This window comes from Mustelus asterias, chromosome 14 (assembly GCF_964213995.1).
Source record: "Mustelus asterias chromosome 14, sMusAst1.hap1.1, whole genome shotgun sequence".
Taxonomy (NCBI): Eukaryota; Metazoa; Chordata; class Chondrichthyes; order Carcharhiniformes; family Triakidae; genus Mustelus; species Mustelus asterias.
In genome coordinates, this window is record NC_135814.1 from 100,587,102 (window position 1) to 100,615,016 (window position 27,915).

At 48.1% G+C, this 27,915-nt stretch overlaps 2 protein-coding genes across 5 annotated transcripts in view; one reads left to right on the top strand and one right to left on the bottom strand.

The window, feature by feature from the left end:
- Positions 1-10,702, top strand: part of LOC144503910 (carboxypeptidase O-like) — a 31,823-nt gene extending 21,121 nt beyond the window's left edge. Inside the window, exons 9-12 of one of the 2 annotated variants that reach the window (XM_078228976.1) lie at positions 1,845-2,047; positions 3,169-3,253; positions 6,950-7,112; positions 10,499-10,702. In XM_078228976.1, the coding sequence (XP_078085102.1) occupies positions 1,845-2,047; positions 3,169-3,253; positions 6,950-7,112; positions 10,499-10,574 (527 nt within the window). In that variant the 3' untranslated portion in view covers positions 10,575-10,702. Of the gene's footprint in view, positions 1-1,844; positions 2,048-3,168; positions 3,254-6,949; positions 7,649-10,498 lie in introns of those variants that run through there. The other variant, XM_078228975.1, reaches the window with a different exon arrangement.
- Positions 5,966-27,915, bottom strand: part of fastkd2 (FAST kinase domains 2) — a 45,334-nt gene continuing 23,384 nt past the window's right edge. For 2 of the 3 annotated variants that reach the window (XM_078228972.1, XM_078228970.1), the window contains 3 exons: positions 27,584-27,671; positions 26,409-26,523; positions 15,989-24,434 (listed from right to left, as the gene is read on the bottom strand). In XM_078228972.1, coding sequence (XP_078085098.1) covers positions 24,357-24,434; positions 26,409-26,523; positions 27,584-27,671 — 281 coding nt within the window. In that variant the 3' untranslated portion in view covers positions 15,989-24,356. Of the gene's footprint in view, positions 6,035-15,988; positions 24,435-26,408; positions 26,524-27,583; positions 27,672-27,915 lie in introns of those variants that run through there. The other variant, XR_013499568.1, reaches the window with a different exon arrangement.

Sequence of the window (27,915 nt, forward strand, 5' to 3'; positions counted from 1 at the left end):
CCCATGAATAAGGTTAAATTGATTTAATGTACAACAAATATTTCATAACGAGAGCAGCACGGTGGCACAGCGCCAGGGACCCAGGTTCAATTCTGGCCACGGGTCACTGTCGGTGTGGAGGAGTCTGCACATTCTCCCCGTGTGGGTTTCCCCCGGGTGCTCCGGTTTCATCCCATCATCCAAAGATGTGCGGGTCAGAGGGATTGGCCACGCTAAATTGGTCCTTAGTAGCAGGGAGACTAGCTAGGGTAAATATGTGGGGTTACCAGGATAGGGCCTGGGTGGGGTTGTTGTCAGTGCAGGCTCGATGGGCCAAATGGCCTCCTTCTGCACTATAGGGATTCTATGACTCTAAGTTATAGAAAATGCTGAATTGTTTATATATTAATAGAACTGTCATAAACTTCAAATGGTAAAGACAAAAGCAATATTGATGCTTTGGACACAGAGGGAGCGCACGGTTCTCACAGTCAATGTTGTGAGCAATCAGCACCCACCTCACCTCACTCACCCTCGCTTTACCTGCGAATCGCTTCAGTCAGACCGGCAGGAAAAAAACTACATGGACGGGAATCAGCGGAATGTGGCAACACTGCACCTGGGCAACGGTCAACAAAATGTCCCGTGGGGGCCGCACTCAGACCCCAGATAGGCCGCATGTGCCTCCCGCCCCACCCCACCCACCAGGACACAGGTTGCCCAACACTGCTGGAAGGGTAGGATTTTCGCTGGCCAATGGATGCCGGATTGGAATCGTGTGGACACGGAATTTTGCGACACCTCCCACTGTGCCGTCAAAAATGTGCCCCTGCGCCATTTGAGAAAACGGGGTCCAGGGAGGTGTGGCTACCTGCTCGAGATGGACAAGAGCCTATCAAAGCCCCTCTCCCACTGCGGGAAGGCCCCACACTGTGGCCAAAACATGGCCAATCAGACAAGGTGGCCTTCAGGCGGGACACGGGTTCGGGGTGGTGGGATAGAGTCTGAGAGGCACCTCACAAGGCATTCCCCTCCCAGTTTACCCTCGCCATGGTCGTCAGGGCATTACTGCCCTCCACACTCAACTGCGGCAACTTAAAATCACCCTTTCACTTGCTCTTGTGAGGTGGGCTCTCTCTCTCTCTATCTCTCACTCCCTCTCTCTCCTCTCTCTCATTCTCATCCTCATTTCCTCTTTCTCTCTCCATTCCTCTCTGTTCCTTTCTCCGTCTCTCTCCCTCTCTCTCTCCCTCTTTCCCTCTCTCTATTCTGTCTCTCTCTTTCCCTCTCTCCCTCCCTCCCTTCCTCCTCCCCTCTCTGTGTCTTTCCCTCTCCTCATCTCCCTCTCAATCCCTCTGTCTCTATCACTGCCTCTCTCCCTCACAAATATTGTTTCTTGCGCGTTACACAAAGCATACCATTCATAGAGTACATAAGGGAGAGGGAGAGGAGAGGGTGCAGAATATGGTGTTACAGTCATAGCTAAAGAAAGATCAGCTTAATATATGATAGGTCCTTTCAAAAGTCTGATGGCAGCAGGGGAGAAGCTGTTCTTGAATCGGTTGGTACGTTATCTCAGATTTTTGTATTTTTTTCCTGATGGAAGGTGGAGGAGAGAATGTCCGGGGTGTGTGATTATGCTGCTGCTTTTCTGAGGCAGAGGGAAGTGTAGACAGAGTCAATGGATGGGAGCTGGTTTGCGTGATGGACTGATAGGTTTATGGAGAAAATTCCGGAGATTAGGACTCGGGCAGCTGAAGAGCAATGGCTGGCGATGATAAACCAATATTGGGGGAGCACAGGGGTGATTACATCCATTTGTTGCGGCATTTCTTTGAAACCGTGTACTTTGTCTGTTGCTGCAGGTATCGGGGCTTCGAGAAACTGCTGTTCAAACATCCACTGCGGTTCAGCACCAGAGTCTGAGCCGGAGACCTTGGCTGTTGCTGGCTTCATCCGTAAGCACCAGCGTGATTTGTTATGCTACCTGACCATTCATTCCTACGGCCAGCTGATTCTCACTCCTTATGGATATACGAACGCAACAGCCAGCAACCACGAGGAAATGGTGAGATATCGTCACCAGCATCCTACAATAGAAAGCTAGTCTCAGTGAATGGTGACCATGAAACTGTCATCGGTTGTCAGAAAAACCCATCTGGTTCACCAATGCCCTTTAGGGAAGGAAATCTGCCGTCCTTACCCGGTCTGGCCTACGTGTGACTCCAGTCCCACAGCAATGTGGTTGACTCTGAAATGGCCTAGCAAGCCACTCACTTGTATCTCCCCAAATGTCCAATATTTATCCCAGAAAAAAGTGATATGTTTATTACCCTGTATCCCCTTGTCAAAATCCCACCAATGCACAATTCAATAAAAACCTGGAATTAAGAATCTACTGATGACCATGAAATCGATTGTTGGAAAAACCCATCTGATTCACTAACGTCCTTTAGGGAAGGAAATCTGCCGTCCTTACCTGGTCTGGCCTACATGTGATTCCAGGGCCACAGCAATGTGGTTGACTCTCAACTGCTCTCCAAGGTCAACTAGGGATTTTTAAAGTTTAAATTTTATTTATTCGTATCACAAGTAGGTTCACATTAACACTGCAATGAAATTGCTGTGAAAATCCCCTAGTCGCCACACTGCAGCACCTGTTCGGGTACACTGAGGGAGAATTTAGCACGGCCAATGCACCTACATTTAAACATTGAACAAATATATTCAAGAGGCAGCTGTGTATAGCATTTGGGGCAAATGGGATCAAAGGTCATGGGGAAAAAGCAGGCTTAGGCTATTGAGTTGGACGATCAGCCATGATGGTGATGAATGGCGGAGCAGGCTCGAAGGGCCAAATGGCCTCCTCCTGCTGCTATCTTCTATGTTTCTAACCAGCATATCTTTCAGTCTGTGGGAGGAAACCGGAGCACCCGGAGGAAACCCATGCAGACACGGGGAGAATGTGCAAACTCCACACAGACAGTGACCCAAGCCGGGAATTGAACCCGAGTCCCTGACGCTGTGAGGCAGCAGTGCGAACTACTGTGCCACTGTGTCGGGTGGGCAATAAATGCTGGACAACCAGCGACGCCCATGTCCCACGAATGAATAAAAAAAACCCTAACTTGTTCTTGAACTCCAGCGTTCTGTACTGCGGGTTTGAGCACTGTTGTTGTTCTTTTCTAGATGAGAGTCGGAGAGAAAGCGGCCAATGCTTTGGAGCAGAAACACGGGACCAAGTTCAAAGTTGGACCTTCTTCCTGGATCCTCTGTAAGTTTCACCCTTTGTGCAATTAACAGACAATAGCTCTTCACTCCTGCGCAGTCTCACTTTGATCAACTCAGACCTAGGGACCCTCCCAATGTAAGCCTCCCTGAAATCTGACTACAAAGCAATATGTACTATTACAAAGGAAGGAGCTGTTTTGCATTACAATGGTCAATACCATTGGGCAGAAGGGAAAGGCAAAGATTGAAATGATTACAAAGCATCAAATTCCGCAATGAAGAAATTGAGCAAAGATTAGCAGGAGATTAATGCAGCACAAACATGTAATAATGTCCAGGGTATCACTCAGCTGGCCAGTTGCTGCTGCCTCAAACCCGGGGGGCTTTAGGCGTATCTCCGGCCTGAGTCACGGGGAGGTTCGCAGGGTCCTGAATGTTTTCCTGTTTCCAGCAGGGACTACATTGAACAAGCCGAGCACTAAACGTGGCCATGCACGTGGTGTATCCTAGGAAGCATCAGGGATCTGCCCTGTGTGTCTTCGGTGGTTGAAAATAGTTTGAAGAATCATAGAATAGAATCATAGAATCCCCAAGTGCAGAAGGAGGCCATTCGGCCCGTCGAGTCTGCACAGACTCAGCATCTTATCCAGTCACATCCCCCTCCGCCCTATCCCAGAGATTAGCGCATTTATCATGGCTAATCTCCCCAACCTACACATTTTTGGACACTACAGGATAATTAAGAATGGCTAATCCCCCTAACCAACACATCTTTGGACACAAAGGGGCAATTTAGCATGGCCAATCCACCTAACCTGCACATCTTTGGGCACTAAGGGGCAATTTAGCATGGCCAATCCACCTAACCTGCACATCTTTGGACATTAAGGGGCAATTTAGCATGGCCAATCCACCTAACCTGCACATCTTTGGACACTAAGGGGCAATTTAGCATGGTCAATCCCCCTTACCTACACATCTTTGGACACTGAGGGGCAATTTAGCATGGCCAATCCACCTAACCTGCACATCTTTGGACACTAAGGGGCAATTTAGCATGGCCAATCCACCTAACCTGCACATCTTTGGACACTAAGGGGCAATTTAGCATGGCTAAGCCACCTAACCTGCACATCTTTGGACATTAAGGGGCAATTTAGCATGGCTAATCACCCTAACCTACACATCTTTATACACTGAGGTGCAATTTAGCATGGCCAATCCACCTAACCTCCACATCTTTGGACACTAAGGGGCAATTTAGCATGGTCAATCCACATAACCTGCATATTTTTGGACTGTGGGAGGAAACCGGAGCACCCGGAGGAAACCCACGCAGACATGGCGAGAATGTACAAACTCCACACCCGAGGCCGGAATTAAACCTGGGTCCCTGGCGCTGTGAGGCAGCAGTGCTAACTGCTGTGATCGCAAAACGTCAGCAACTCTAGGAGCGCAGTGCGGAGCATTGAGGTGTCAAGAAGCCGCAGTGAGTTCCTAATCTTGGCCAGGGGGTCAGGAAAACTGCAATGGATAGGTTCTTTAGGAACAAATAAAATAAAATCTTGAGCACAAGTGAAGCAATCCGGCTGAAAGCCATTTATGGATCACGACTTGCCCCGTAACTGCTGGTTTAGAAAAATATCACCATGGTGAAAATGAAGTAATAAAAATAGCAAAAATACTGATGAAAACAGAACATGCTAGAATTGAACAGCAAGGATAAATACTCAGGACAGAGAAACGAAATGCAGGACTCTGGGGGAAAGAGGTGACTGGGATTAATAGGATAGCACAAAGAGCCAGTACAGCCAAGATGGGCTGAATGTTCTCCAGTGCAATCTGATGTCTGCGTGGGTTTCCTCCCACGAGATGCAGGTTGGGTGGATTGGCCATGCTAAACTAACCCTTAGTGTCAGGGGGATTAACAGGGTAAATATATGGGGTTATGGGAATAGAGTCTGGGTGGGATTGTGGTCAGTGCAGACTCGATGGGCCGAATGGCTTCCTCCTGTACTGTAGATTCTATGACTCAGGTCAAATGGCATCTCAAAAATAGAGATAGATAAACAGTCTGGGGGTTTAATCCTCAGTTATACAAATACAAAGAACAGCACAGGAACAGGCCCTTCAGCCCTCCGAGTCTGTGCCAACACAGATGCCTCTCTAATCTAATATTTTCTTGCCTCTATGTGCTCCATAGCCCTCTATTCCCGGCCTATTCATGGCTCTATCCAGATGCCTCTTGAATGTTGTTACAGAATCTGCTTCCACCACCTCCTCCAGCAGCGCGTTCCAGGCATTCACCACCCACTGTGTGAAAAACCTGCCCCTTACATCTCTTTTAAACTTTCCCCCTCTCACTCCCAACCTATGCCCCAGAGTAATTGACTCTTCGACCCTGGGAAAAAGACTCTGACTATCCACTCTATCCAAGCCTGTCAGAATCTTGTAAACCTCTATCAAGTCTCACCTCATCCTCCGACACTCCAATGAAGACAGTCCAAGTTTGTTCAACCTTTCTTCATAGTCCGTATCCTCCAAATCAGGCAACATCCTGGTAAATCTCTTCTGCACCCTTTCCAATGCATCAACATCCTTCCAGCAGTAAGTCAGAACAGGTGGAAAAAAGGCAAATGACTGGCTTAATTCAGAACACACCGAATCAGCGGGAAGTGTAGACTGAGTCAATGGATGGGAGGCTGGTTTGCATGATGGACCAGGCTATGTTCACGACCCTTTGTAGTTTCTTGTGGTCTTGGGCAGAGCAGGAGCCACACAGAAAATAGAAACTGCTGGAAAATCTTAGCGGGTCTGACAGCGTCTGTGGAGAGAGAATAGAGCCAATGGACGGGACTTTCCAGCCACGCTTGCCCCAAAACCAGAAAATCCCACCTGAGGTCAACGGGCCTTCGCATGGTCCATGTCCCACCTCTATGATTCCCGTGGGGGGCGGGACAGGAAGTGTGCACCACGTTTGAGTCTGGATGATTGCATTTCCTGTTTTAATTCCGTACCTTTGAAAAGTTGTTTTACATGAAAGCAGCGAGATGTAAACACAAGTTCATCATAGAATCCCTACAGTGCAGAAGGAGGCCATTCAGCCCATTGAGTCTGCACTGACAACAATCCCACCCAGGCCCTATTCCCGTAACCCCACATATTTGCCCTGCTAATTCCACTGACACTAGGCTCAATTTAGCCAATCCACCTAACCCACACATCTTTGGACTGTGGGAGGACACCGGAGCACCCGGAGGAAACCCACGCAGACACGGGGAGAACGTGCAAATTCTGCACAGTCACCCGAGGTCGGAATTGAACCCGGGTGCCTGGCGCTGTGAGGCAGCAGTGCTGACCACTGTGCCACTGGCGTTTCATAGCAGGAGAATGGGGCACCTGGTCAACCTACATCATGGTGGCACAGTGGTTAGCACTGCTGCCTCACAGCGCCAGGGACCCGGGTTCAATTCCCGGTTTGGGTCACTGTCTGTGCCGAGTTTGCACGTCCTCCCCATGTCTGCGTGGGTTTCCTCCGGGTGCTCCGGTTTCCTCCCACAGTCTGAAAGACGTGCTGGTTAGGGTGCATCGGCCGTGCTAAATTCTCCCTCAGTGTACCCAAACAGGCGCCGGAGTGTGGCGACTAGGGGATTTTCACAGTAACTTCATTGCAGTGTTAATGTAAGCCTACTTGTGACACTAATAGATAAACTTTGTTTTAAAATGTTCCCTCTTCCAGATTATTCATCCGGCTCCTCGCGGGACTGGGCAGGTGATCTTCAGATCGACTTTTCCTACACGTTCGAACTCCGAGACAACGGGACCTATAAATTTATTCTCCCAGAGAACCAGATCCAGGCCACCTGTGAGGAAACCACAGCTGCTGTGACCACCATTGTCCAGTACATCTATGATAAGCACTTCCCGAACTCTGCTCTGGCTGTGGCGGCTCTGTGGTTCAGTGTGCTGGCGTCTTGCTTGTTAAGCATGTTCTCTGCCAATTTACTATAGAGAGGAGACGGTCGATGCGTAACCTGATAGGGGTCGTGAAAATACAAAGAGCTCCAATCATGTAGAAATTATATTCCTGCTGCCGCGGGGAGGGGGGAGTCCAAACTGAATGGCTATAAAAATATAAGACAATCACTAATAAATCAAAGAATCCCTACAGCGCAGAGAGGCGCCATTTGGCCCACTGAGCCTGTATCGACAGCAATCCCACCCCAGCCAAGCCCCGTAACCCGATATATTTACCCTGCTAATCCCCCTGACACTAAGAGGCAATTTACCATGGCCAATTTACCATGGACGGCAAGGTGGCACAGTAGTTAGCACTTCTGCCTCACAGCGCCAGGGACCCAGGTTCAATTCCCGCCTGTAAATGTCTGTGTGGGGTTTGCACGTCCTCCCCGTGTCTGCATGGGTTTCCTCCGGGTGCTCCGGTTTCCTCCCGCAGTCCAAAGATGTCTGGGTTAGGTTGATTGGCCGTGCTAAATTGACCCTAGTGTCAGGCGGACTAACAGGTCAAATACATGGGGTTACGGGGAATAGGGCCTGGGTGGGATTGTGGTCGGTGCAGACTTGATGGGCCGAATGGTCTTCTGCACTGTAGGGATTTTATGATGATTAATTCACCTAACACGCACATCTTTGGAGTGTGGGAGGAAACCGGAGCACCCGGAGGAAACCCACGCAGATACGGGGAGAATGTGCAAACTCCACACAGACAGTGACCCAAGCCGGGAATCGAACCCAAGTCCCTGGCACTGAGAGGCAGCAGCGCTAACCACTGTGCCACCGTGCTGCCCCTCAAATCCAATGAGGCATTCCAGAGAAAATTCTTTACAGAGCGAGTGTGCAACATGGACCAGGAGTTTACAACCCTGCCACTCAGCGGGATATTATTGTCCTACTGAGCTATACGGCAATTTAAATGGCGCGTTGTATCCATTGCAGGGAGACAGACGGTGGGGTGGGCAGTAAAATCCTGGCCTTGGGGTGGTTGAGGTGAATGGAATGCTGGGTAAGCACAGGAGGGAGAAAGGATATGGGGATAGGATTGGATGGCATGAGATGGGAGGAGTTTCTGATGGAGCAGAAACCCCAGCATCGACCAGTTGGACCAAATGGCCTGCTCCTGTGCTGTATAAAAGTCCATGGTCTCTAGATTTGCTCATACATTTAGAGGAATCGTTATCGGTGCATCCCAAAACCGAACATAGCCAAAAACGGAGAGTTTTTTCACGGAAACCAGTGACCCAAGCTGACCAGATCCAATCTAAGGGGACGATCTTACCGGCTCACCGAACCAGTCGATCGGCTTGGCGAGCTGGTAAGATTGCACATAGAACAAAGAATCAGGTTCGCGCCCGATTTCTCGCTGCACGCAATGTAACCGCCACTGTTTTGCCAACGGGATTGGTTTGAGCACGAAGCTGCTTAGCATGTGGTTTACACGGCATCATCCGACCTCACTTGCATTTACCCCCTCACCGGTCAGACCTCATGCCAGTGAGAATCACAGCCGGTCTCCACCACCAGAGACCAGGCTTCAAAGGGGCGGGGGGGGGGGGGAATTGGAGACCATTGAGCCTTTGGGTGGTCGGTGGCATGGCTGAGCAGTGCCCATGGAGCAGTGGCAGCCTGGCCGTGCCCACCAGGCACCCTGGCACTGCCCACTGGGCACTCTGGCACTGCTCACCAGGCACCCTGGCACTGCCCACCAGGCACCCTGGCACTGCCCACCAGGCACCACAATTGTACTGGGGCAACCAAGGGGGTGGGGCGTGAGTGGGGGTGGGGCAAGACCTGAGTGATATGAATCTCACTGACTGAACCCAACATTTATCATGGGAAGTTTAGTACGGTAGGCATATCTGATCCGTAAACCGAAAATATTGAAATACCAAAACTCTATTGGCCCCAAGAGTATTGGATAAAAGATTCTCGGTATTTTGATTAAATGGTCGGAGATTTCTGGGGAATGGGGGTCAAGGGTGCAGCCACCATGAAGGACAGATATCAGTAGACATCTTGTAGCGCTAAAAGCAAAATTCTGCAGGCACTGTGAACATAGAACATAGAACAGTACAGCACAGAACAGGCCCTTCGGCCCACAATGTTGTGCCGAGCTTTATCTGAAACCAAGATCAAGCTATCCCACTCCCTATCATCCTGGTGTGCTCCATGTGCCTATCCAATAACCGCTTAAATGTTCCTAAAGTGTCTGACTCCACTATCACTGCAGGCAGTCCATTCCACACCCCAACCACTCTCTGCGTAAAGAACCTACCTCTGATATCCTTCCTGTATCTCCCACCACGAACCCTATAGTTATGCCCCCTTGTAATAGCTCCATCCACCCGAGGAAATAGTCTTTGAACCTGAAATAAAAACAAGAAAGTGTTGGATAAACTCAGCAAGTCTGACAGCATCTGTGGAGAGAGAAAAAGAGTTAACATTGAGTCTAACATGACCAATGTGAGTCCAATGCTGATTCTTGTTGAGTTCCTCAGAAGACTCATATTGGACTCAAAATGTTCACTCTCCCCCCGGGCCTACTACATTTTTCCAGCACTTTCTGTTTTTCTTATCTTGAGGTTGTGGTGGGTGGGAGGGGTTTGGGGAAGGGTTGCCTGGGGCTGTGTGGACATGGAGCTCAGCTACTGAAAACTGACCCCAAAACATGGACCAACAGGAGGGAATGGAACAGCTCCCAAATTCTAATCCAGATGTCTCCATTTTCTTAATCATTATTCCAACAGGAAAACGGAGGGAAGGGGGCATTTTTATATAAATAATGGACGTAATGAAATTACTAGTGAGGTGGTTGATTGGTAGTACAGAACTTCAGTATTGCTGAAAAAAAAAGGAGATATGCACTAGGGGACAGTTAACTGCTACATTTTTGTTTAAATCCAAAGCAGCTACATATATTCATACACAGGGTTCTTTCCTTTATAAATAGAAGGAGCATGTCCATGGATTGTGCCATTTTCAACTGAACAAAAGCTTGGGGAGGGGGGCAGCCATTCCCGGGTTCATTCCGCATGGCGAACAGAGTCGACCTGCCTGGTTTGAACTTACTCAAAAACTTGGCAGTTAACTGTTCCTTGGTGCATTCTCCATGGCAACGCCTCTGCCAATCAGAGATCCCTTGCCAATCAGAGTTGGTTTGCAAGAAGTGCTCTCTTCTCCTGCAGTATAACTTGTTATTCGCATTAGAATCACGTATCTGTCCTGATGAGTGCAAGAGGAAAAGCTTCAACAGCATGTCTCTTTTTTTCAGCAATACCAATGAGAAATATCGAGATGAACATCCACCCACACATAATCCCCATCGTGACAATTACTCCCTCCATTGAATCTTACAATTGTAGAATTTTTTTCAGTCTCTGTCCTGACTTGCTCAATGTCCTGTGAGCGTAATAAAATTATTTCTTCCATCAAGCCGCTTGAAGCTTTGAAGGAAACTCTCATTAAAATCATAGAAATCATAGAAACACTACAGTGCAGAAGGCGGCCACTCAGCCCATCGAGTCAGCACCAACAACAATCCCACCCAGGCCCTACCCACATCACCCCACACAGTTACCCCACTAATCCCTCTAACCTACGCATCCCAGGACACTAAGGGGCAATTTTAGCATGGCCATTCAAACTATCCCGCACATCTTTGGACTGTGGGAGGAAACCGGAGCACCCGGAGGAAACCCACACGGGGAGAATGTGCAGACTCCACACAGACAGTGACCCAAGCCGGGAATCAAACCCAGGTTCCTGGAGCTGTGAGGCAGCAGTGTTAACCACTGTGCCGTAAAACTTGCATGAAGTGGATTTTATACCTCCCCTGCTTTCCTGAATGTTCCATACTCTTGGATTCAGTTTATTTAGGGAAGGAAATCTGCCGTCCTTACCCGGTCTGGCCTACATGTGACTCCTAGAGTGGTTGACTCTCATCTGCCCTCCAAGGGCAACTAGGGATTTTTAAAGCTTAAAGTTTATTTATTATTGTCACGAGTAGGCTTACATTAACACTGCAATGAAGTTACTGTGAAAATCCCCTAGTCACCACACTCCGGCACCTGTTCGGATACACTGAGGGAGAATTTAGCATGGCCAACACACCAAACAAACGCGTTTTTCGGACTCTGGGAGGAAACTGGAGCACCCGGAGAAAACTCACATAGACACGGGGAGAACGTGCAGACTCCGCACAGACAGTGATCCAAGCCGGGAATCGTACCCGGGTCCCTGGCACTGTGAGGCAGCAGTGCTAACCACTGTGCCACCGTGCCACCCCGCCTGGCATTGAGACCAGAGTATTTCAATCCTTGACCCCAGCATTGCATCCATTCAATCAACTCGAAAGGTCGGGCGCAGAATTAAGTACTAATATTACAATCAATGCTGTAAACACTTTGGTTGGGATTTTATGGCTTCGCTCATCCCAAAACCATAAAATCCACCCGAGGTCAAGGGACCTTTCCATTGTCCGCCCCTCGCCCGCTCCGATTCCCTTGGCGGACTGGGCGGTAAAATTCCAGCCTTTGTTTCTTATTCATTGCCAGCATTTATTGTCCATCCGTAATTGTCCTTGAACTGAGTGGTTTGTGAAGCCATTTAGGCCTCAACCACATTGCTGTGGCTCTGGAGTCACAAGTAGGCCAGACCAGGAAAGGACGGCAGATTTCCTCCCCGAAAGGACATTAGTGAGCCAGATGGGTTTTTCCGACAATCGACAATGGTTTCATGGTGACCAGTGGATTCTTAATTCGATTTTTAATGATTTCAAATTTCACCATCTGCCGTGGTGGGATTCGAACCCGGGTCCCTGGAGCATGAGGGGAGGCAATGGCATAGTGTTATTGTCGCTGGGCTAATAATCCAGACACCAAAGGTTATGCTCTGGGGACTCGGGTTCAAATATCACCGGGGCAGATGGTGACATTTGAATTCAATAGAAGTCAAATAAGAACATAAGAAATAGGAGCAGGAGTAGGCCATCTAGCCCCTCGAGCCTGCCCCGCCATTCAATAAGATCATGGCTGATCTGACGTGGATCAGTACCACTTACCCGCCTGATCCCCATAACCCTTAATTCCCTTACCGATCAGGAATCCATCCATCCGCGCTTTAAACATATTCAGCGAGGTAGCCTCCACCACCTCAGTGGGCAGAGAATTCCAGAGATTCACCACCCTCTGGGAGAAGAAGTTCCTCCTCAACTCTGTCTTAAACCGACCCCCCTTTATTTTGAGGCTGTGTCCTCTAGTTTTAACTTCCTTACTAAGTGGAAAGAATCTCTCCGCCTCCACCCTATCCAGCCCCCGCATTATCTTATAAGTCTCCATAAGATCCCCCCTCATCCTTCTAAACTCCAACGAGTACAAACCCAATCTCCTCAGCCTCTCCTCATAATCCAAACCCCTCATCTCCGGTATCAACCTGGTGAACCTTCTCTGCACTCTCTCCAATGCCAATATATCCTTCCTCATATAAGGGGACCAATACTGCACACAGTATTCCAGCTGCGGCCTCACCAATGCCCTGTACAGGTGCATCAAGACATCCCTGCTTTTATATTCTATCCCCCTCGCAATATAGGCCAACATCCCATTTGCCTTCTTGATCACCTGTTGTACCTGCAGACTGGGCTTTTGCGTCTCATGCACAAGGACCCCCAGGTCCCTTTGCACCATGAAACCGCTGTCGATTGTCGGAAAAACCCATCTGGTTCACTAATGTCCTTTAGGGAAGGAAATCTGCCGTCCTTACCTGGTCTGGCCTACATGTGACTCCAGAGCCACAGCAATGTGGTTGACTCTGAAATGTCCTCAGGGGTGGGCAATAAATGCTGGCACGGTGGCAAAGTGGTTCGCACTATTGCCTCACACGCCAGGGACCCGGGTTCGATTCCCGGCTTGGGTCACTGTCTGTAAAGAGTCTGCACGTTCTCCCCGTATCTGCTCAGGTTTCCTCCCACAGTCCGAAAGATGAGCTGGTTAGGTGCATTGGCCATGCTAAATTCTCCCTCAGTGTACCCAAACAGGTGCCGGAGTGTGGCGACTAGGGGATTTTCACAGTAACTTCATTGTAAGCCTACTTGTGACACTAATGCCCATATCATAGAATCCCTATAGTGCAGAAGGAGGCCATTCAGCTCACTGAGTCTGCACCAGCTCTCAACCAAGAGCATCTAACCAAGGCCCTCTCCCCAACTCTATCCCTGCAACCCCATACATTTACCATGGTGATTCCACCTAACCTACACATCTTTGTGGACTGTGGGAGGAAACTGGAGCACCCGGAGGAAACCCATGCAGACATGGGAAGAATGTACAAACTCCACACAGACAGTGATCCAAGCCGGGAATTGAACGTGGGTCCCTGGTGCTGTGAGACAGCTAACCACTGTGCCACCGTGATCACCCAATGAACAAATAAAAGAACCCTGGGGGCTCTGGATTACTAAATTACTAGGCCAGTGACAATGTCACTACGCCAACACTTCCCATATTTAGAATCATAGAATCCCTACAGTGCAGAAAGAGGCCACTTGGCCCATCGAGTCTGCACTGACCACAATCCTATCCAGGCCCTATCCCCATGTATTTACCCCAGTAAGTCCCCCTGACACTAAGGGGCAATTTTGCATGGCCAATCAACCTAACCCGCACACCTTTGGACTGTGGGATGAAATGGCGGCACGGTGGCACAGTGGTTAGCACTGCTGCTTCACAGCTCCAGGGTCCCGGGTTCGATTCCCGGCTCGGGTCACTGTCTGTGTGGAGTTTGCACATTCTCCTCGTGTCTGCGTGGGTTTCCTCCGGGTGCTCCGGTTTCCTCCCACAGTCCAAAGATGTGCGGGTTAGGTTGATTGGCCAGATTAAAAATTGCCCCTTAGAGTCCTGGGATGTGTAGGTTAGAGGGATTAGCGGGTAAATATGTGGGGGTAGGGCCTGGGTGGGATTGTGGTCGGTGCAGACTCGATGGGCCGAATGGCCTCCTTCTGCACTGTAGGGTTTCTATGATTTCTATGAAACCGGAGCACCCGGAGGAAACCCATGCAGACACGGGGAGAATGTGCAAACTCCACACAGACAGTGACCCGAGGCCGGAATCGAATCTGGGTCCCTGAGAGGCAGCAGTGCTAACCATTGTGCCACCGTGCCGCCCATATTTAGTGCCTCAGTGTCACTTCTCCCTGTGTTGGAATGTTGAAGTCTCAACTCACAGGCCTGAGCACAAAACCTAGGCCGAAACTCCCAGGATTGAGGAACAGTGGTTCTGTCGGTCGTGGCACATTTCAGTCGAGGCAAAAAATTAAACCCCCCTCATCTCTCTCAGAAAAGATCATCCCTTTTAGAAGAAGGAGTTCTCCCCTGCGTCTTTCAAAACATTGATAGTTCAACCAACTGCGAAGGATGCTCTGACCCATTAATTTGCTTCAATACTATTTCTGAGAACTTGCTGATTGCAGCTGGGCTGCCTATTTCTTACATCACAATAGTGGCTGCGTTTCCCTGGCTCCACAATACAACAGGATGTCCTTTACTCGTGAAAGGCGCTACAGAAAGGCAGCTTCTGCTTTTCTTAACAATGCAGCATCTGATAATAAAATGAAACAGACTCACTCTGCCTGATGAAGTGCCCACAACGGCGACCGTAACATTCCTTAAATCGTGCACTCAAGAGCGCATCACAGGAGAGGCGATGGCCGAGTGGTATTATCACTAGACTATTAATCCAGAAACTCAGCTAACGTTCTGGGGACCCGGGTTCGAATCCCGCCACGGCAGATGGTGGAATTTGAATTCCAGAAAAAATATTTGGAATTAAAATCTACTGATGATCTTGAAACCATTGTCAATTTTCAGAAAAACCCATCTGGTTCACTAATGTCCCTTAGGGAAGGAAATCTGATGTCAAGGGGCAGCACGGTGGCACAGTACCTCACAGCGCCAGGGGCAAGGTTCGATTCCTTGCCTTGGGTGACTGTCTGTGTGGAGTCTGCACATTCTCTGCGTGGGTTTCCTCCGGGTGCTCCAGTTTCCTCCCACAGTCCAAAGATGTGCGGGTTAGGTGGATTGGCCATGCTAAATTGGCCTAGAGTCAGGGGGATTAGCAGGGTAATTATGTGGGTTATGGGAATAGGGCCTGGGTGGGATTGTGGTCGGGGCAGACTCGATGGGCCAAATGGCCTCCTTCTGCACTGTAGGGATTCTGGTCTGGCCTACATGTGACTCCAGACCCACAGCAATCTGGCCGACTCTCAACTGTCCCTCCAGGGCAACTAGGGATGGGCAATAAATGCTGGTCCAGCCAGCGATGCCCATGTCCCACGAACGAATAAGCAAAAAAGCAATGTTGGCTGCCTGTCCTAGTGCCAGTTATCATTCTGCACACAGGCCAGGCCGGTTGTAACTGAGCTCTGACTTGCCAGGCTGATTGAATGAAAACATCAGTGTCTTGCTCTAATCTCAGTGGGATTACTCAACACAGAAAAGTCAGGATCTGCCAATAATATTCCCACGGTGCCAATCCAATGGAAACCATTTGCTTTCTTCAGACCATCGTTATCCATCACAACTCTTGTCTCACAAGAAGCATCATCTCCTCCAGATAATTTCTGAACAAGACAAAGGCGAGAGCAGTCAGTCAGCTGGTGTGTAAATGGTTTAAATCCTTACATCAGCCTCACGGGAAAGGGACAATGGTCCCTCCTATCCCAGCAGTGACCTAAATCATACCTTTGCTTGTCTTGTGAAGAACCATAGATCCACAGATTCCCTACAGTGCAGAAAGAGGCCATTCGGCCCGTCGAGTCTGCACCAACTCTCTTTGAAAGAAGATCTTACCCAGGCCCACAGCCACACCCTATCCCCATAACCCCGCGCATTTACCATGGCTAATCCATCTAATTTACATCTTTGGACACTAAGGGACAATTTAGCATGGCCAATCCACCTAACCTGCTCATCTTTGGACACTGAGGGGCAATTTAACATGGCCAATTCCCCTAACCTGCACATCTTTGGACACTAAGGGACAATTTAGCATGGCCAATTCCCCTAACCTGCACATCTTTGGACACTAAGGGCCAATTTAGTATGGCCAATCCACCTTCCCTACACATATTTGGATGCGAAGGGACAACTTAGCATGGCCAATGCCCCTAACCTGCACATCTTTGGACACTAAGGGGCAATTTAGCATGGCCAATCCACCGAACCTACACATCTTTGAAAACTAGGGGATATTTAGTATGGCCCATCCTCCAAACCGACACGTATTTTTGCACTAAGGGGCAATTTAGCATGGCCAATCCACCTAACCTGCACATCTTTGGACTGTGGGAGGAAACAGGTGCACCCGGAGGAAACCCACGCAGACATGGGGAGAACGTGCAATATCCACGCAGTCACCCAATGACAGAATCGAACCAGGGTCCCTGGCGCTGTGAGGCAGCACTGCTAACCACTCTGTTGCCCAAGAAGGACATTGCTACGTCTGAATTATTAAATGCCATGCATCCCCATAGCGCAGGTGCGAGGCAGTTTTAGCTTGCTGCGAGGCTTAGGAACAATTCTTGTTAGCCCAGCCTGCAGTCCATTAAGCAAATACTGAAAATTGCTGATATAAGGCAGTAACAGCCGGGGAGAGCACCAGAGTCCAGCAGGATCTACAGAGTGTCTCAGGTCTCTCAAACTTGGCTTTGAAATCAATATTTGTCTTGACTCAGTGGGGACTACATATGTGCATAAGTTGGGCAGACAACAGCAGATGTGAATGAATTATACACCACTCAATGCACTATTAATTACAGAAATATTGAAAAAATGTGTTCACCTCTTTCATGCGCTGAATATTTGCCAGTGAATCATTCACTCAAGGTTACCATATTTCCACAATCGACAATGTCAGCTGTGTACGCTCGGTGCAATAATGAGGGGTTTATTTTAAGAAAGGCCAGCGTGACAGATCGTCCTTTGTTCGGCGCCACGTATCGAATCGTTTTTGAGGATCGCAGCTCCTTTGAAAGTTAAGATTTTATCGCAGCTTCTTAGAAAGAGGCCTCGGCTAAACACGCACCGAGGCGGCAGCTGGACCAAGCTGTGGAGAGTTACAATTCTGCTCATTAAAACCGTGCAAACAAACTTTCAACAGCATAACCTGGGGGCGGGGGTTAAAAATAGAAAAAGACCACAGTTTGTATTCCAATGCCCAATGCGAGAGTGGCATTGGGGGGCACGTGGTGGTGGGGAGTGGGGGTGGGGGGCAGTTGGGCATCAGTTGGCAGTGGCCTGAGTGAGAAGGTCACAGGTTTAAGTGCTACTCCAGAGAAATGTGAAGACATACGGAACGGGTGCAGCGACAATAATCTCTCCCTCAATGTCAACAAAACGAAAGAGATAGTCATCAACTTCAGGAAGCCTAGTGGACAGCATGCCCCTGTCTACATCAATCTAGACAAAGTGTAAATGGTCAAAAGCTTCAAGTTTTTAGGTGTCCAGATCACTAACAACCTGTTCTGGTCCCCCCATGCCGACACTACAGTTACGAAAGCCCACCAACGCCTCTACTTTCTCAGAAGACTAAGGAAATTCGGCATGTCGGCTACAACTCTCACCAACTTCTACAGATGCACCATAAGAACTAGGAGCAGGAGTAGGCCATCTAGCCCCTCGAGCCTGCCCCGCCATTCAATAAGATCATGGCTGATCTGAAGTGGATCAGTTCCACTTACCCGCCTGATCCCCAGAACCCCTAATTCCCTTACCGATCAGGAATCCATCTATCCGTGATTTAAACATATTCAACGAGGTAGCCTCCACCACTTCAGTGGGCAGAGAATTCCAATAGCAATAGAAAGCATCCTTTCCGGTTGTCTCACAGCTTGGTATGGCTCCTGTTCTGCCCAAGACCGCAAGAAACTACAAAGGGTCGTGAATGTAGCCCAGTCCATCACTCAAACCAGCCTCCCATCCATTGACTCCGTCTACACTTCTTGCTGCTGCTCCTGAAAGGAGTGTTTAAGCCCTGGGATGATGTGCAGGGAGAAGAAAAAGGGGTAGGTGTTGCACCTTCTACGATTGCATGGGAAGGTGCCGTGGGCAGGGTGCTAAGCACTGTGCTGCCTTTTATTTAGTCTGACTGGCTTGTTACACACTTGCATTTATTACTGTTTATTTATCAATAGTTTTATTTTTTTAAATGTAAATTGTACATCTTATCCACATTCTTCTTTCAGTAGAAGGTTCAGTAGCAGCAAGGATACAATACTGGCCGAGTGACAAAAATCAGAGCATTTGATTTGATTTATTATTGTCACAATGAAAAGTATCAAAAATCAGAGTATTGGTGAATGGTTGGTTTTCAGATTGCAGTATCGCTTCCCAAGGGTCGGTGTTAGGCGAACTGCTCTCCCCATTGTACATTAATGACCCAGACCTTGGTGTACAGGACGCAACTTCAGACCTTGTGGAAGATCCTGCGATGACACTGTGCCTTTAAGAAATGTATTTTAATCACGTTCCTTTGCAGGATGTTTCTAGCAGGCCTTGGAAGTTGTCGGCACCGTGTTGTCTGTGACTGGTGTCCTTTACTGCAGCCAATGCAGCATAATTGATATCTTGTTGATTTTAATCTGGGCGGCACGGTAGCACAGTGGTTAGCACTGCTGCTTCACAGCTCCAGGGACCTGGGTTCGATTCCCGGCTTGGGTCACTGTCTGTGTGGAGTTTGCACATTCTCCTCGTGTCTGCGTGGGTTTCCTCCGGTTTCCTCCCACAGTCCAAAGATGTGCGGGTTAGGTTGATTGGCCAGGTTAAAAAATTGCCCCTTAGAGTCCTGGGATGTGTAGGTTAGAGGGATTAGCGAGTAAAATATGTGGGGATAGGGCCTGGGTGGGATTGTGGTCGGTGCAGACTCGATGGGCCGAATGGCCTCCTTCTGCACTGTAGGGTTTCTATGATTCTAATGCAGTGTCCTGGGGTTTTATGGTCCTTTGGGGATTGCTGAGTGGGGCTCAATTTGGGGGTGATATGCCTGGGAACAGTTTTTTTTTCCGTTGCGGCCTGAAGCTGGTGAGAGAAGGCAGCGTCTCTGTTACTCTCCCCAGAGTCATGTTGAAAGTTCCAGGGCTGGGAAGCCTCAGAGATTTGATCCAACATTCAAAGGAGCTATGCACAGGAGATTGTAAAAAGCTGTAAAATTTAGCATCATGGGATGCATCACACTTCTGTGCCAAATCTGAAGAGGGGTGTGTCTGTGGGATGGTGCTTGGGTCTGGCTAGCTGCTAAAGTTTATACTGTATAATATTTTAATCTTGTATTGGGGCGGCACAGTGGTTAGCACTGCTGTCTCACGGCACCAGGGACCTGGGTTCGATTCCTGGCTTGGGTGACTGTCTATGTGGAGTCTGCACGTTCTCCCCATGTCTGCGTGGGTTTCCCTCGGATGCTGTCGTCTCCTCCCACAGTCCGAAAGACGTGCTGGTTAGGGACATTGGCTATGCTAAATTCTCCCTCAGTGTACCTGAACAGGCGCCAGAGTGTGGCAACTAGGCAATTTTCACAGGAACTTCATTGCAGTGTTAATGTAAGCCTACTTGTAACACTAATAAATAAACTTTTGGTAAAAGTTATGCTAATTCTTTTTGTTATATTCTAACTATCTTCTTAAATAACCTTTGTTCCGATAAAAGCTCCCTAGTGGGTCACTTGAATCATACCTGGAGTGAAACATCTTCTGCTCACCCTAATGCCAAAATCAAACGTAAAACTTAGGGTCTAGGCCAACTTCACAAAATACCTTGGAGTTTCCGACTTGGGTCTTAACAATTGGGGCGGCACGGTAGCACAGTGGTTAGCACTGCTGCTTCACAGCTCCAGGGTCCCGGGTTCGATTCCCGGCTCGGGTCACTGTCTGTGTGGAGTTTGCACATTCTCCTCGTGTCTGCGTGGGTTTCCTCCGGGTGCTCCGGTTTCCTCCCACAGTCCAAAGATGTGCGGGTTAGGTTGATTGGCCAGGTTAAAAATTGTCCCTTAGTGTCCTGAGATGTGTAGGTTAGAGGGATTAGTGGGTAAAATGTGTGGGGGTAGGGCCTGGGTGGGATTGTGGTCGGTGCAGACTCGATGGGCCGAATGGCCTCCTTCTGCACTGTAGGGTTTCTATGATTTCTATGAATCCGAACTGTATTGTGAATCAAACAGCACGTTGCTTTGGTCGTGTGTAATAAGTAGAGCATAGACCATACCCTTGCAAAACCCCAAATTTCAAAATTTGTGGATGATATGAAACTTGGAAGAATCATGAACGGTGAGGAGGACGGTGTAGAACTTCAAACGGTCAGGTTGTTGGCACGGGTGGGCAACTAGCAATGACATTTAATGCAGAGAAGAGTGAACTGATTCATTTTGGTCAGAAGAGTGTAGGGAGACAATTTAAAATGAAGAGGACAATTCTACAAGGGCTGCAGGAGCAGAGGGATCTGGGTGTATATTTGCATAAATCACTGAAGGTGGCAGGATAGGTTGAGAGAGCAGTTTTTTAAAAATTCATTCGTGGGACACGGGGCGACATTGTCTGGTCAGCATTTATTGCCCATCCCTAGTTGCCCTTGGAGTGAAGTTGAAAATCAACCACATTTGCTGTGGCTCTGGAAACACATGTCGGCCAGACCGGGTAAGGACGGCAGATTTCCTTCCCTAAAGATCACGAGTGAACCAGATGGGTTTTTCCGACAATGGTTTCACGGTCATCAGTAGATTTTTTATTCCAGTTTTCTTTTACTGAATTCAAATTCTACCATCTGCCGTGGCGGGATTCGAACACGGGTCCCCAGAACATTAGCTGAGTTTCTGGAATAATAGTTTACCGATAATAGTCTAGGCCATTGCCTAATGGTATTTTGCTAATAAAGCAAACACCCAGGTCCTATCCTCGCAACCCCACATATTCATGTTGCTAGTCCCCCTGACACTAAGGGACAATTTAGCACGGCCAATCCACCTAACCCGCAAATCTTTGGACTGTGGAAGAAACCGGAACACCCGGAGGAAACCCACGCAGACACAGGGAGAATGTGCAAACTCCACCCAGACAATCACCCAAGGCCGGAATCGAACCCGGGGTCCCTGGCACTGCGAGGCAGCAGTGCTAACCACTGTGCCACCCAAAGATGTTATATTAAACCTTTAACAACACAGGTTCAGCCTCAGCTGAGGTATTTCATCCAGTTCAAGGCAGTACAGTTTAGGAAGGATGTTAAGGCATTAGAGGGGTGTGTGTCAGCGGTAGTCCTTCTTTCAGGAGTCGGACACATTCTACATCATAGATGGATAGCTAACTACCTCTGCTGCTTGACACTCTCCCAGACCTGCTCCTGGGGCTCCACTTGGCTGCATGCTTGTGGCAGTAGCCACAGTCCGGTAACAGCACAGGACTGCAGCCAAACCCAGGTGAGTGGATCATGCGGGGTGGTGTCTCCAGGTCAGGGAGAATGCCTATAAGCACCAACCACCCTTCTCAGGTGCACAAAAACGCCCGGTTAGATGCAGCAGAGGAAACGGTATACTCTAACTGGGGTTGAAAGCACCACAGCACGGCTGTAAGGTTCACTGGTACGGACACAGAGGGTGCTATTGATCATCCACTGCAGTCGACCACATCTCCAGTCAGCTTGACTTGACAAGCCACTAGAAACAGCAAGACCAAGAGTGGGGCTGGCCAAGCGTAATCCATCTTCCACTGTCATCAACTCTCAAACACTTTACCGAATCCTATATACACATCCCGTTCCATCTCGGAAAAATGTGCTCCTTCACCCACACACTGCAGGAGGGAATTGAGAGATCCTTTGTATGCTTAGCCCTGTTTGCTTCAGTCTAATGAAAGACTCCATTTTTAAGAAAGTTCTGCGTATTCAACTAACTTGACGACATGTAGAATCAGAAGGCTAACGGTTAGCTGAAAACTGACTGCATTCCTGAAGGGTACACAATACAGGCAAACAACAGCAGCTGCAAAGAATGTTTTTCGAGACTGAGGCAGCCTGCAGAAAACATTTCCAATAACGAGATAAGAATTGAAATATAGTTTGGTTTTTAGTGTGTGTTTTCGTTCAGTGCGTTCAAGCTCGGTTCAGGGGCTGGCAGTAGAAGCCAGTCTCCAAGTTCGCATTTTCTTTTCGCTTCTGTCACGTTAATCATTTTTTAAAGTTCTTTTCAATAAAAGAAAACCATTTTAAAACTCGTATCAGTGCCGTCCCCTCATCTGTTCAACAAATGAATGGCCCCAACAGTGCATGAGTCAAAAAGAAGAAACAGAAACTCTACTTAGCTCCTTGGAAGGTAAGAATTCTAACAACAGGTTCTAGCCCCAGCACAGACCTACGCTAGTCACCAGGGAGCTAAAACAATACTGTGTTGACATCGCTGCTTTAAGTGAAACCGGGCTAGGAGAGGAGGGCCAGCTAACAGAGCTACCATTAGCCTCTCCGGGCGAGGCAAGAGGAAGGTGCCAGCATTGCCATCCTGTCTGACATCACAAAAAAAGTTTAGATACCCTCCCAAGGGGCATAAACAATGGCCTCATGGTTCTGCATCTTAAGTCAGCACATATGATCCAACAATGAGCAAGGAAAAATTCTACAAGTTGGACAAATCTATTGCAAATACTCCACAAGAGGACATGCTCAATGCCTCCATCAACGCTTCTGCTTTCTCAAAGACTAAGGAAATTTGGCATGTCCGCTACAACTCTCACCAACGTTTACAGATGCACCATAGAAAGCAATCTTTCTGGTTGTATCACAGCTTGGTATGGGCTCCTGCTCTGTCCAAGACCGCAAGAAACTACAAAGAATGAAGCCCAGTACATCACTCAAGCCAGCCTCCCATCCATTGACTCTGTCTACACTTCCCGCTGCCTCGGAAAAGCAGCCAGCATAATTAAGGACCCCACGCACCCCGGACATTCTCTCTTCTACCTTCTTTCGTCAGGAAAAAGATACAAAAGTCTGGGGACACATACCAACCAACTCAAGAACAGCTTCTTCCCTGCTGCCATCAGACTTTTGAATAGACCTACCTCGCATTAAGTTGATCTTTCTCTGCACCCGAGCTATGACTGTAACACTACATTCTGCACCCTCTCCATTCCTTCTCTATGAACGGTATGCCTTGTCTGTATAGTATGCGAGAAACAATACTTTTCACTGTTTATTTATTAACATCACAACTAGGCTTACATGAAGCCACTGTGACAATCCCCCAGTTGCCACACTCCGGCGCCCGTTCGGGTACACTGAGGGAGAATTTAGCACGGCCAATGCACCCTAACCAGTACGTCTTTTGACTGTGGGAGGAAACCGGAGCACCCGGAGGAAACCCACGCAGACACAGGGAGAAGGTGCAGACTCCGCACAGACAGTGACCCAAGCCAGGAATCGAACCCGGGTCCCTGGCGCTGTGAGGCAGCAGTGCTGACCATCGTGCTGCCCCGTTGTGTATACTAATACATGTGACAATAGTAAATCAAATCAAATCAAAATCAATGTGATGGGGGTCCTCAGTGCAAGGATAGGAGCTACGAACAGGCTTGGGATAGTGTGATGGGGAAACAAGGTGTGTGTGGGGAAATGCCAGCAATATCATCCTGAGTCTTTGCATCCGCTAAAATATGTCAAATATGAAATATGTCAAATATATCACACTAGCTTTGGACAGACGTTCAAAAACACTTGGATATTCCCAAGATCTAATGACTGGCAACAGATTGACTTTATCATGACCTGGCAGAGTCATGTTTGTTATGATCCCCGGCGTTGCTCTACAGACATAGGATGCTACCCTCTGCGATGAAATTAACTTTCTTACTGAAAGGAGGATCGGCTGATCCATCCCCGTCCCGGTGATTCAAACAGAAAGCCAAGTGTTTTTGTTCCAGCTTCACTCTGAACTGGAGATCATTCTGAATCTGTTGCTTCAGGAGAAACGAAGCTTCGATTGGATTTAGAGTTATGAATTATCGAAGGGTTCTACCGCACCAGAGACCCGCTGAAGCAGCCACCTACACCAAGAGCGATCGAGTCCATCGTCCGACACTCTTGGCTAAAGTGGCATCGATTCCCGAAGGCGGCTCATCCAGCAAAGATCGCGCCCTTCAGGAACCCGACTCGCTCGTCCTCCGATAGCTTCCCAAACTCCTGCTCCGAGACCTGGAGAAATAGAGAGAACACGGTGGAGGAAAATCCAAGTTAAAACATCAAAGGATGATAACTGGAATTGAAACCTGTCCCTCCGACAGAGGGCGTGGGACAACATGGAAACAGGCCCTTCGGCCCAACTCATCCATGCCAACCAGAATGAGTCCCATTTGCCTGCGTTTGGCCCATATCCCTCTAAACCTTCCATGTACCTGTCCAAATGTCTTTTAAATGTTGTAATTGTACCCGCCTCTACCACCTCCTCTGGCAGCTCATTCCATACACGCACCACCCTGCGTGTGAAAAAGTTGCCCCTCGGGTCCCCTTTCCCCTTAAACCTATGTCCTCTAGTTTTGGACTCCCCTACCCTGGAGAAAAGACTTTGGCTATTCGCCCTATCTCTGCCCCTCATGATTTTATAAACCTCTATAAGGTCACCCCTCATCCTCCTACGTTCCAGGGAAAAAGGTCCCAGCCTATCCAGCCTCTCCTTATAATTCAAACCTTCCAATCCCTGTAACATCCTTTTTGCGCCCTTTCCAGTTTAACAACATCCTTCCAAAGCAGGGCGACCAGAATTGTACGCAGTACTCCAAATGTGGCCTCAACAATGTCTTGTACGTTTGGAGATTGGTCGGAGAGTGGGGGCAGAAATATTTTAATAGGAAATTTCCTCCTGTTTTCTCTGTGGACAGATGCAGATTCACTCCAAGCACCTATATCACCCCTCCTTTCTCCCGCAGTCTGAAAGGATACATTACAGGGCATCATGGTGGCACTGTGGTTAGCACTGCTGTCTCACAGCGCCAGGGACCCGGGTTCAATTCCGGGCTTGGGTCACTGTCTGTGCGGAGTCTGCACATTCTCCCCGTGTCTGCGTGGGTTTCCTCCGGGTGCTCTGGTTTCCTCCCACAGTTCAAAGATATGCGGTTAGGTGGATTGCCTCTTAGTGTCAGGGGACTAGCTAGGGTTACGGGGATAGGGCCTGGGTGGGATTGTGGTTGGTGCAGACTTAATGGGCCGAATGGCCTCCTTCTGCACTGTAGGATTCAATGATTCTACAATAGTTTAGTAGTCACATTACGAGATTGGTGTGATGGGGGAAAACACAAAATGCTTCAAGTGTAATCACTGAGGGATTGTAGAAAACACTGGAGTCAATTTGTACACAGCAAGCTCCCACAATCGGCAGTGAGGTAAATAGCCAGGCGAGCTGTGTTTTAGAGACAATGGCTGTGAGGCCATCTTATCCACAACACTGCAGAGAATTCTCCTCCTCTTATTGAACAGAGCACCAGGGGAGAGTTGACATCTACCCGAAAGGGAAGGCGGGGCCCCAGTTTAAAGTCTCACCATAGAGACAGCAACAATGGCAGTGCAGCACTCCCTCAGTACTGCACTGCAGCGCCAGCCTTGCTTCAATTATCAATTTGCTGGAATGGCAGTTAGAGAATTTGAATTCAGCTCAAAAGAAAATCTGGAAATAAAATGCTGGTGTCAGTAAACATGCAAGGACATCCTTCCTCAGATAAGGACACCAAAACTGCACACAATACTCCAGATGTTGCCCTTTACAATTGCAGTAAAACATCCCTATTCCGTTACACAAATTCTGTTGGGTAAGGTTATTAAAAGTTATTGAAGCAATGTAGACAGCTGGGAGTTGAGATATGCATCAGTTACGATCAAATGGAATGATGGAATCAGCCTCCTCCTGACCCTGTGATTGAGTGGCCTGGGAAAGCAGAATTGGAAAAGGATTGCAAGTAAAGGGGAACTCTTAACTACCCAACTGCGATGCTGTATTATTTACAGACATCTTTCCCAGGAGCAGGGCAATGAACCAAAGCCTAGCCCAGAAAAAGCAAGTACAAGTTTATGGAAACTTTATTGATTTGGAGCATTGGAAAGGAGATTTTTTTTTAAGCAATTATTTTGTGTAGATCCACCTTTTCCTACTGGAAACCACAATCCAAAGATACTCACCAATGCCACATGGTACCCCAGCGCCTCGAGATGCCGCATCTTCAGTGCCAACCTCTCCTTGGGGTGCCTTGTGCCAAGGCAAAAGGCAGATACTGGAGTACAAAGCACAGCCACTCTGCAAGGTACGGAATGATAGTCATCACTTAGGCGGACAACAAAGTGAAGGGTTGACACCATTACAAACGAGACTTTGTTCGAAATCACTGATCCTCTGCTCAAACCAAATGGCATTGCTAAAATTCCCCTTTCTCTTTCAAAGGTTCTCCCAGGCCCCACCAGTTACTGATTTCCTTTTCCTGAATAAAAGGATAAAGTTGAAATCAGTTGCGCTCCCCAATCTTGCAAGCATTGACTAAACAATCAACAGCAATGGATTACACCTTCAACCAAAGACGCGAAACGATTTAATTACAGCCAACATAGAATGACAATGGTGACAGTGGTGTTTGCATGTGAGACCTCATGAGGAAATTTGTAGCAATCCCTTTAGCAAGTTTCTAAAATCCGAACTGTGCACAACCAGGCAGCAAGTTCCTCAACACAAGCTGGATCAACCAACAAGACAGTGAACCCGGTTTCCTCCCACAGTCCAAAGATGTGTAGGTTAGGGGGATTGGCCATGGTAACTTACACCTTTAGTGTCCAAAGATCTGTAGGTTAGAGGAATTGGCTATGCTAAATTGTCCCTTAGTGTCCAAAGATATGCAGGTTAGGTGGATTGGCCATGCTAAATTGCCCTTTATTGTCCAAAGATGTGCAGGTTGGGGGATTGGCCATGCTAAATTGTCCCTTAGTGTCCAAAGAAAACTTGCTTCCAGCTAACAGCAGAGTTTCCAAAAGCCAGCGAGAGAGAGAGAGAGAAACACTTCTTTCCAGCTTGATGTCCCTTTCTAAACTGAAACTGAAAATGAATCTTTAGATTTTTTCCTGGGGAGGAACCACCTGATTTTGACTTGTCAATCAATCTTCCCTCTCACAATGCAAGGTCATAAAAGATCCCAGAGTAAAAATAAACAAAACCTCATTTAAGCCATTGAAATAGCAATAAAAAGACTTCTAGCTGACAGCCTGGCAACAATGAGAAAACAAAATGTAAAAGTCTGCTTATAAATGCAGAGAACATGATTTTTAAAAAAAATTTCTTACAGGTACACTAAAGTCACATTGGACCTTACCGCTGTATGTTAGTATCACTGCCAATCGCATCGCCCTGAGGAAAGGGAACCACGTTCCTTCGCTCCTGATCCACAGCAACTTCAAAATCTTGACGAGAACACAAGAGAGAGAGACGACCTTGAGTGAGAGCAGTTAGGAAGGGTTTCTGTGCAGGTTACATAAATATTAAAAATACCACTTACATTTCTATGCTTATCACATTCATTTCAATCGATGCGAACGAGGTTCGAATGCTCTGGTGATACTTCACAGCTTCATAACACATGAAAAAATACCCTGTCCCCTCCATTCCCAAGAATGTAAACTCCCATCTCAGTAATATCATAGAAAC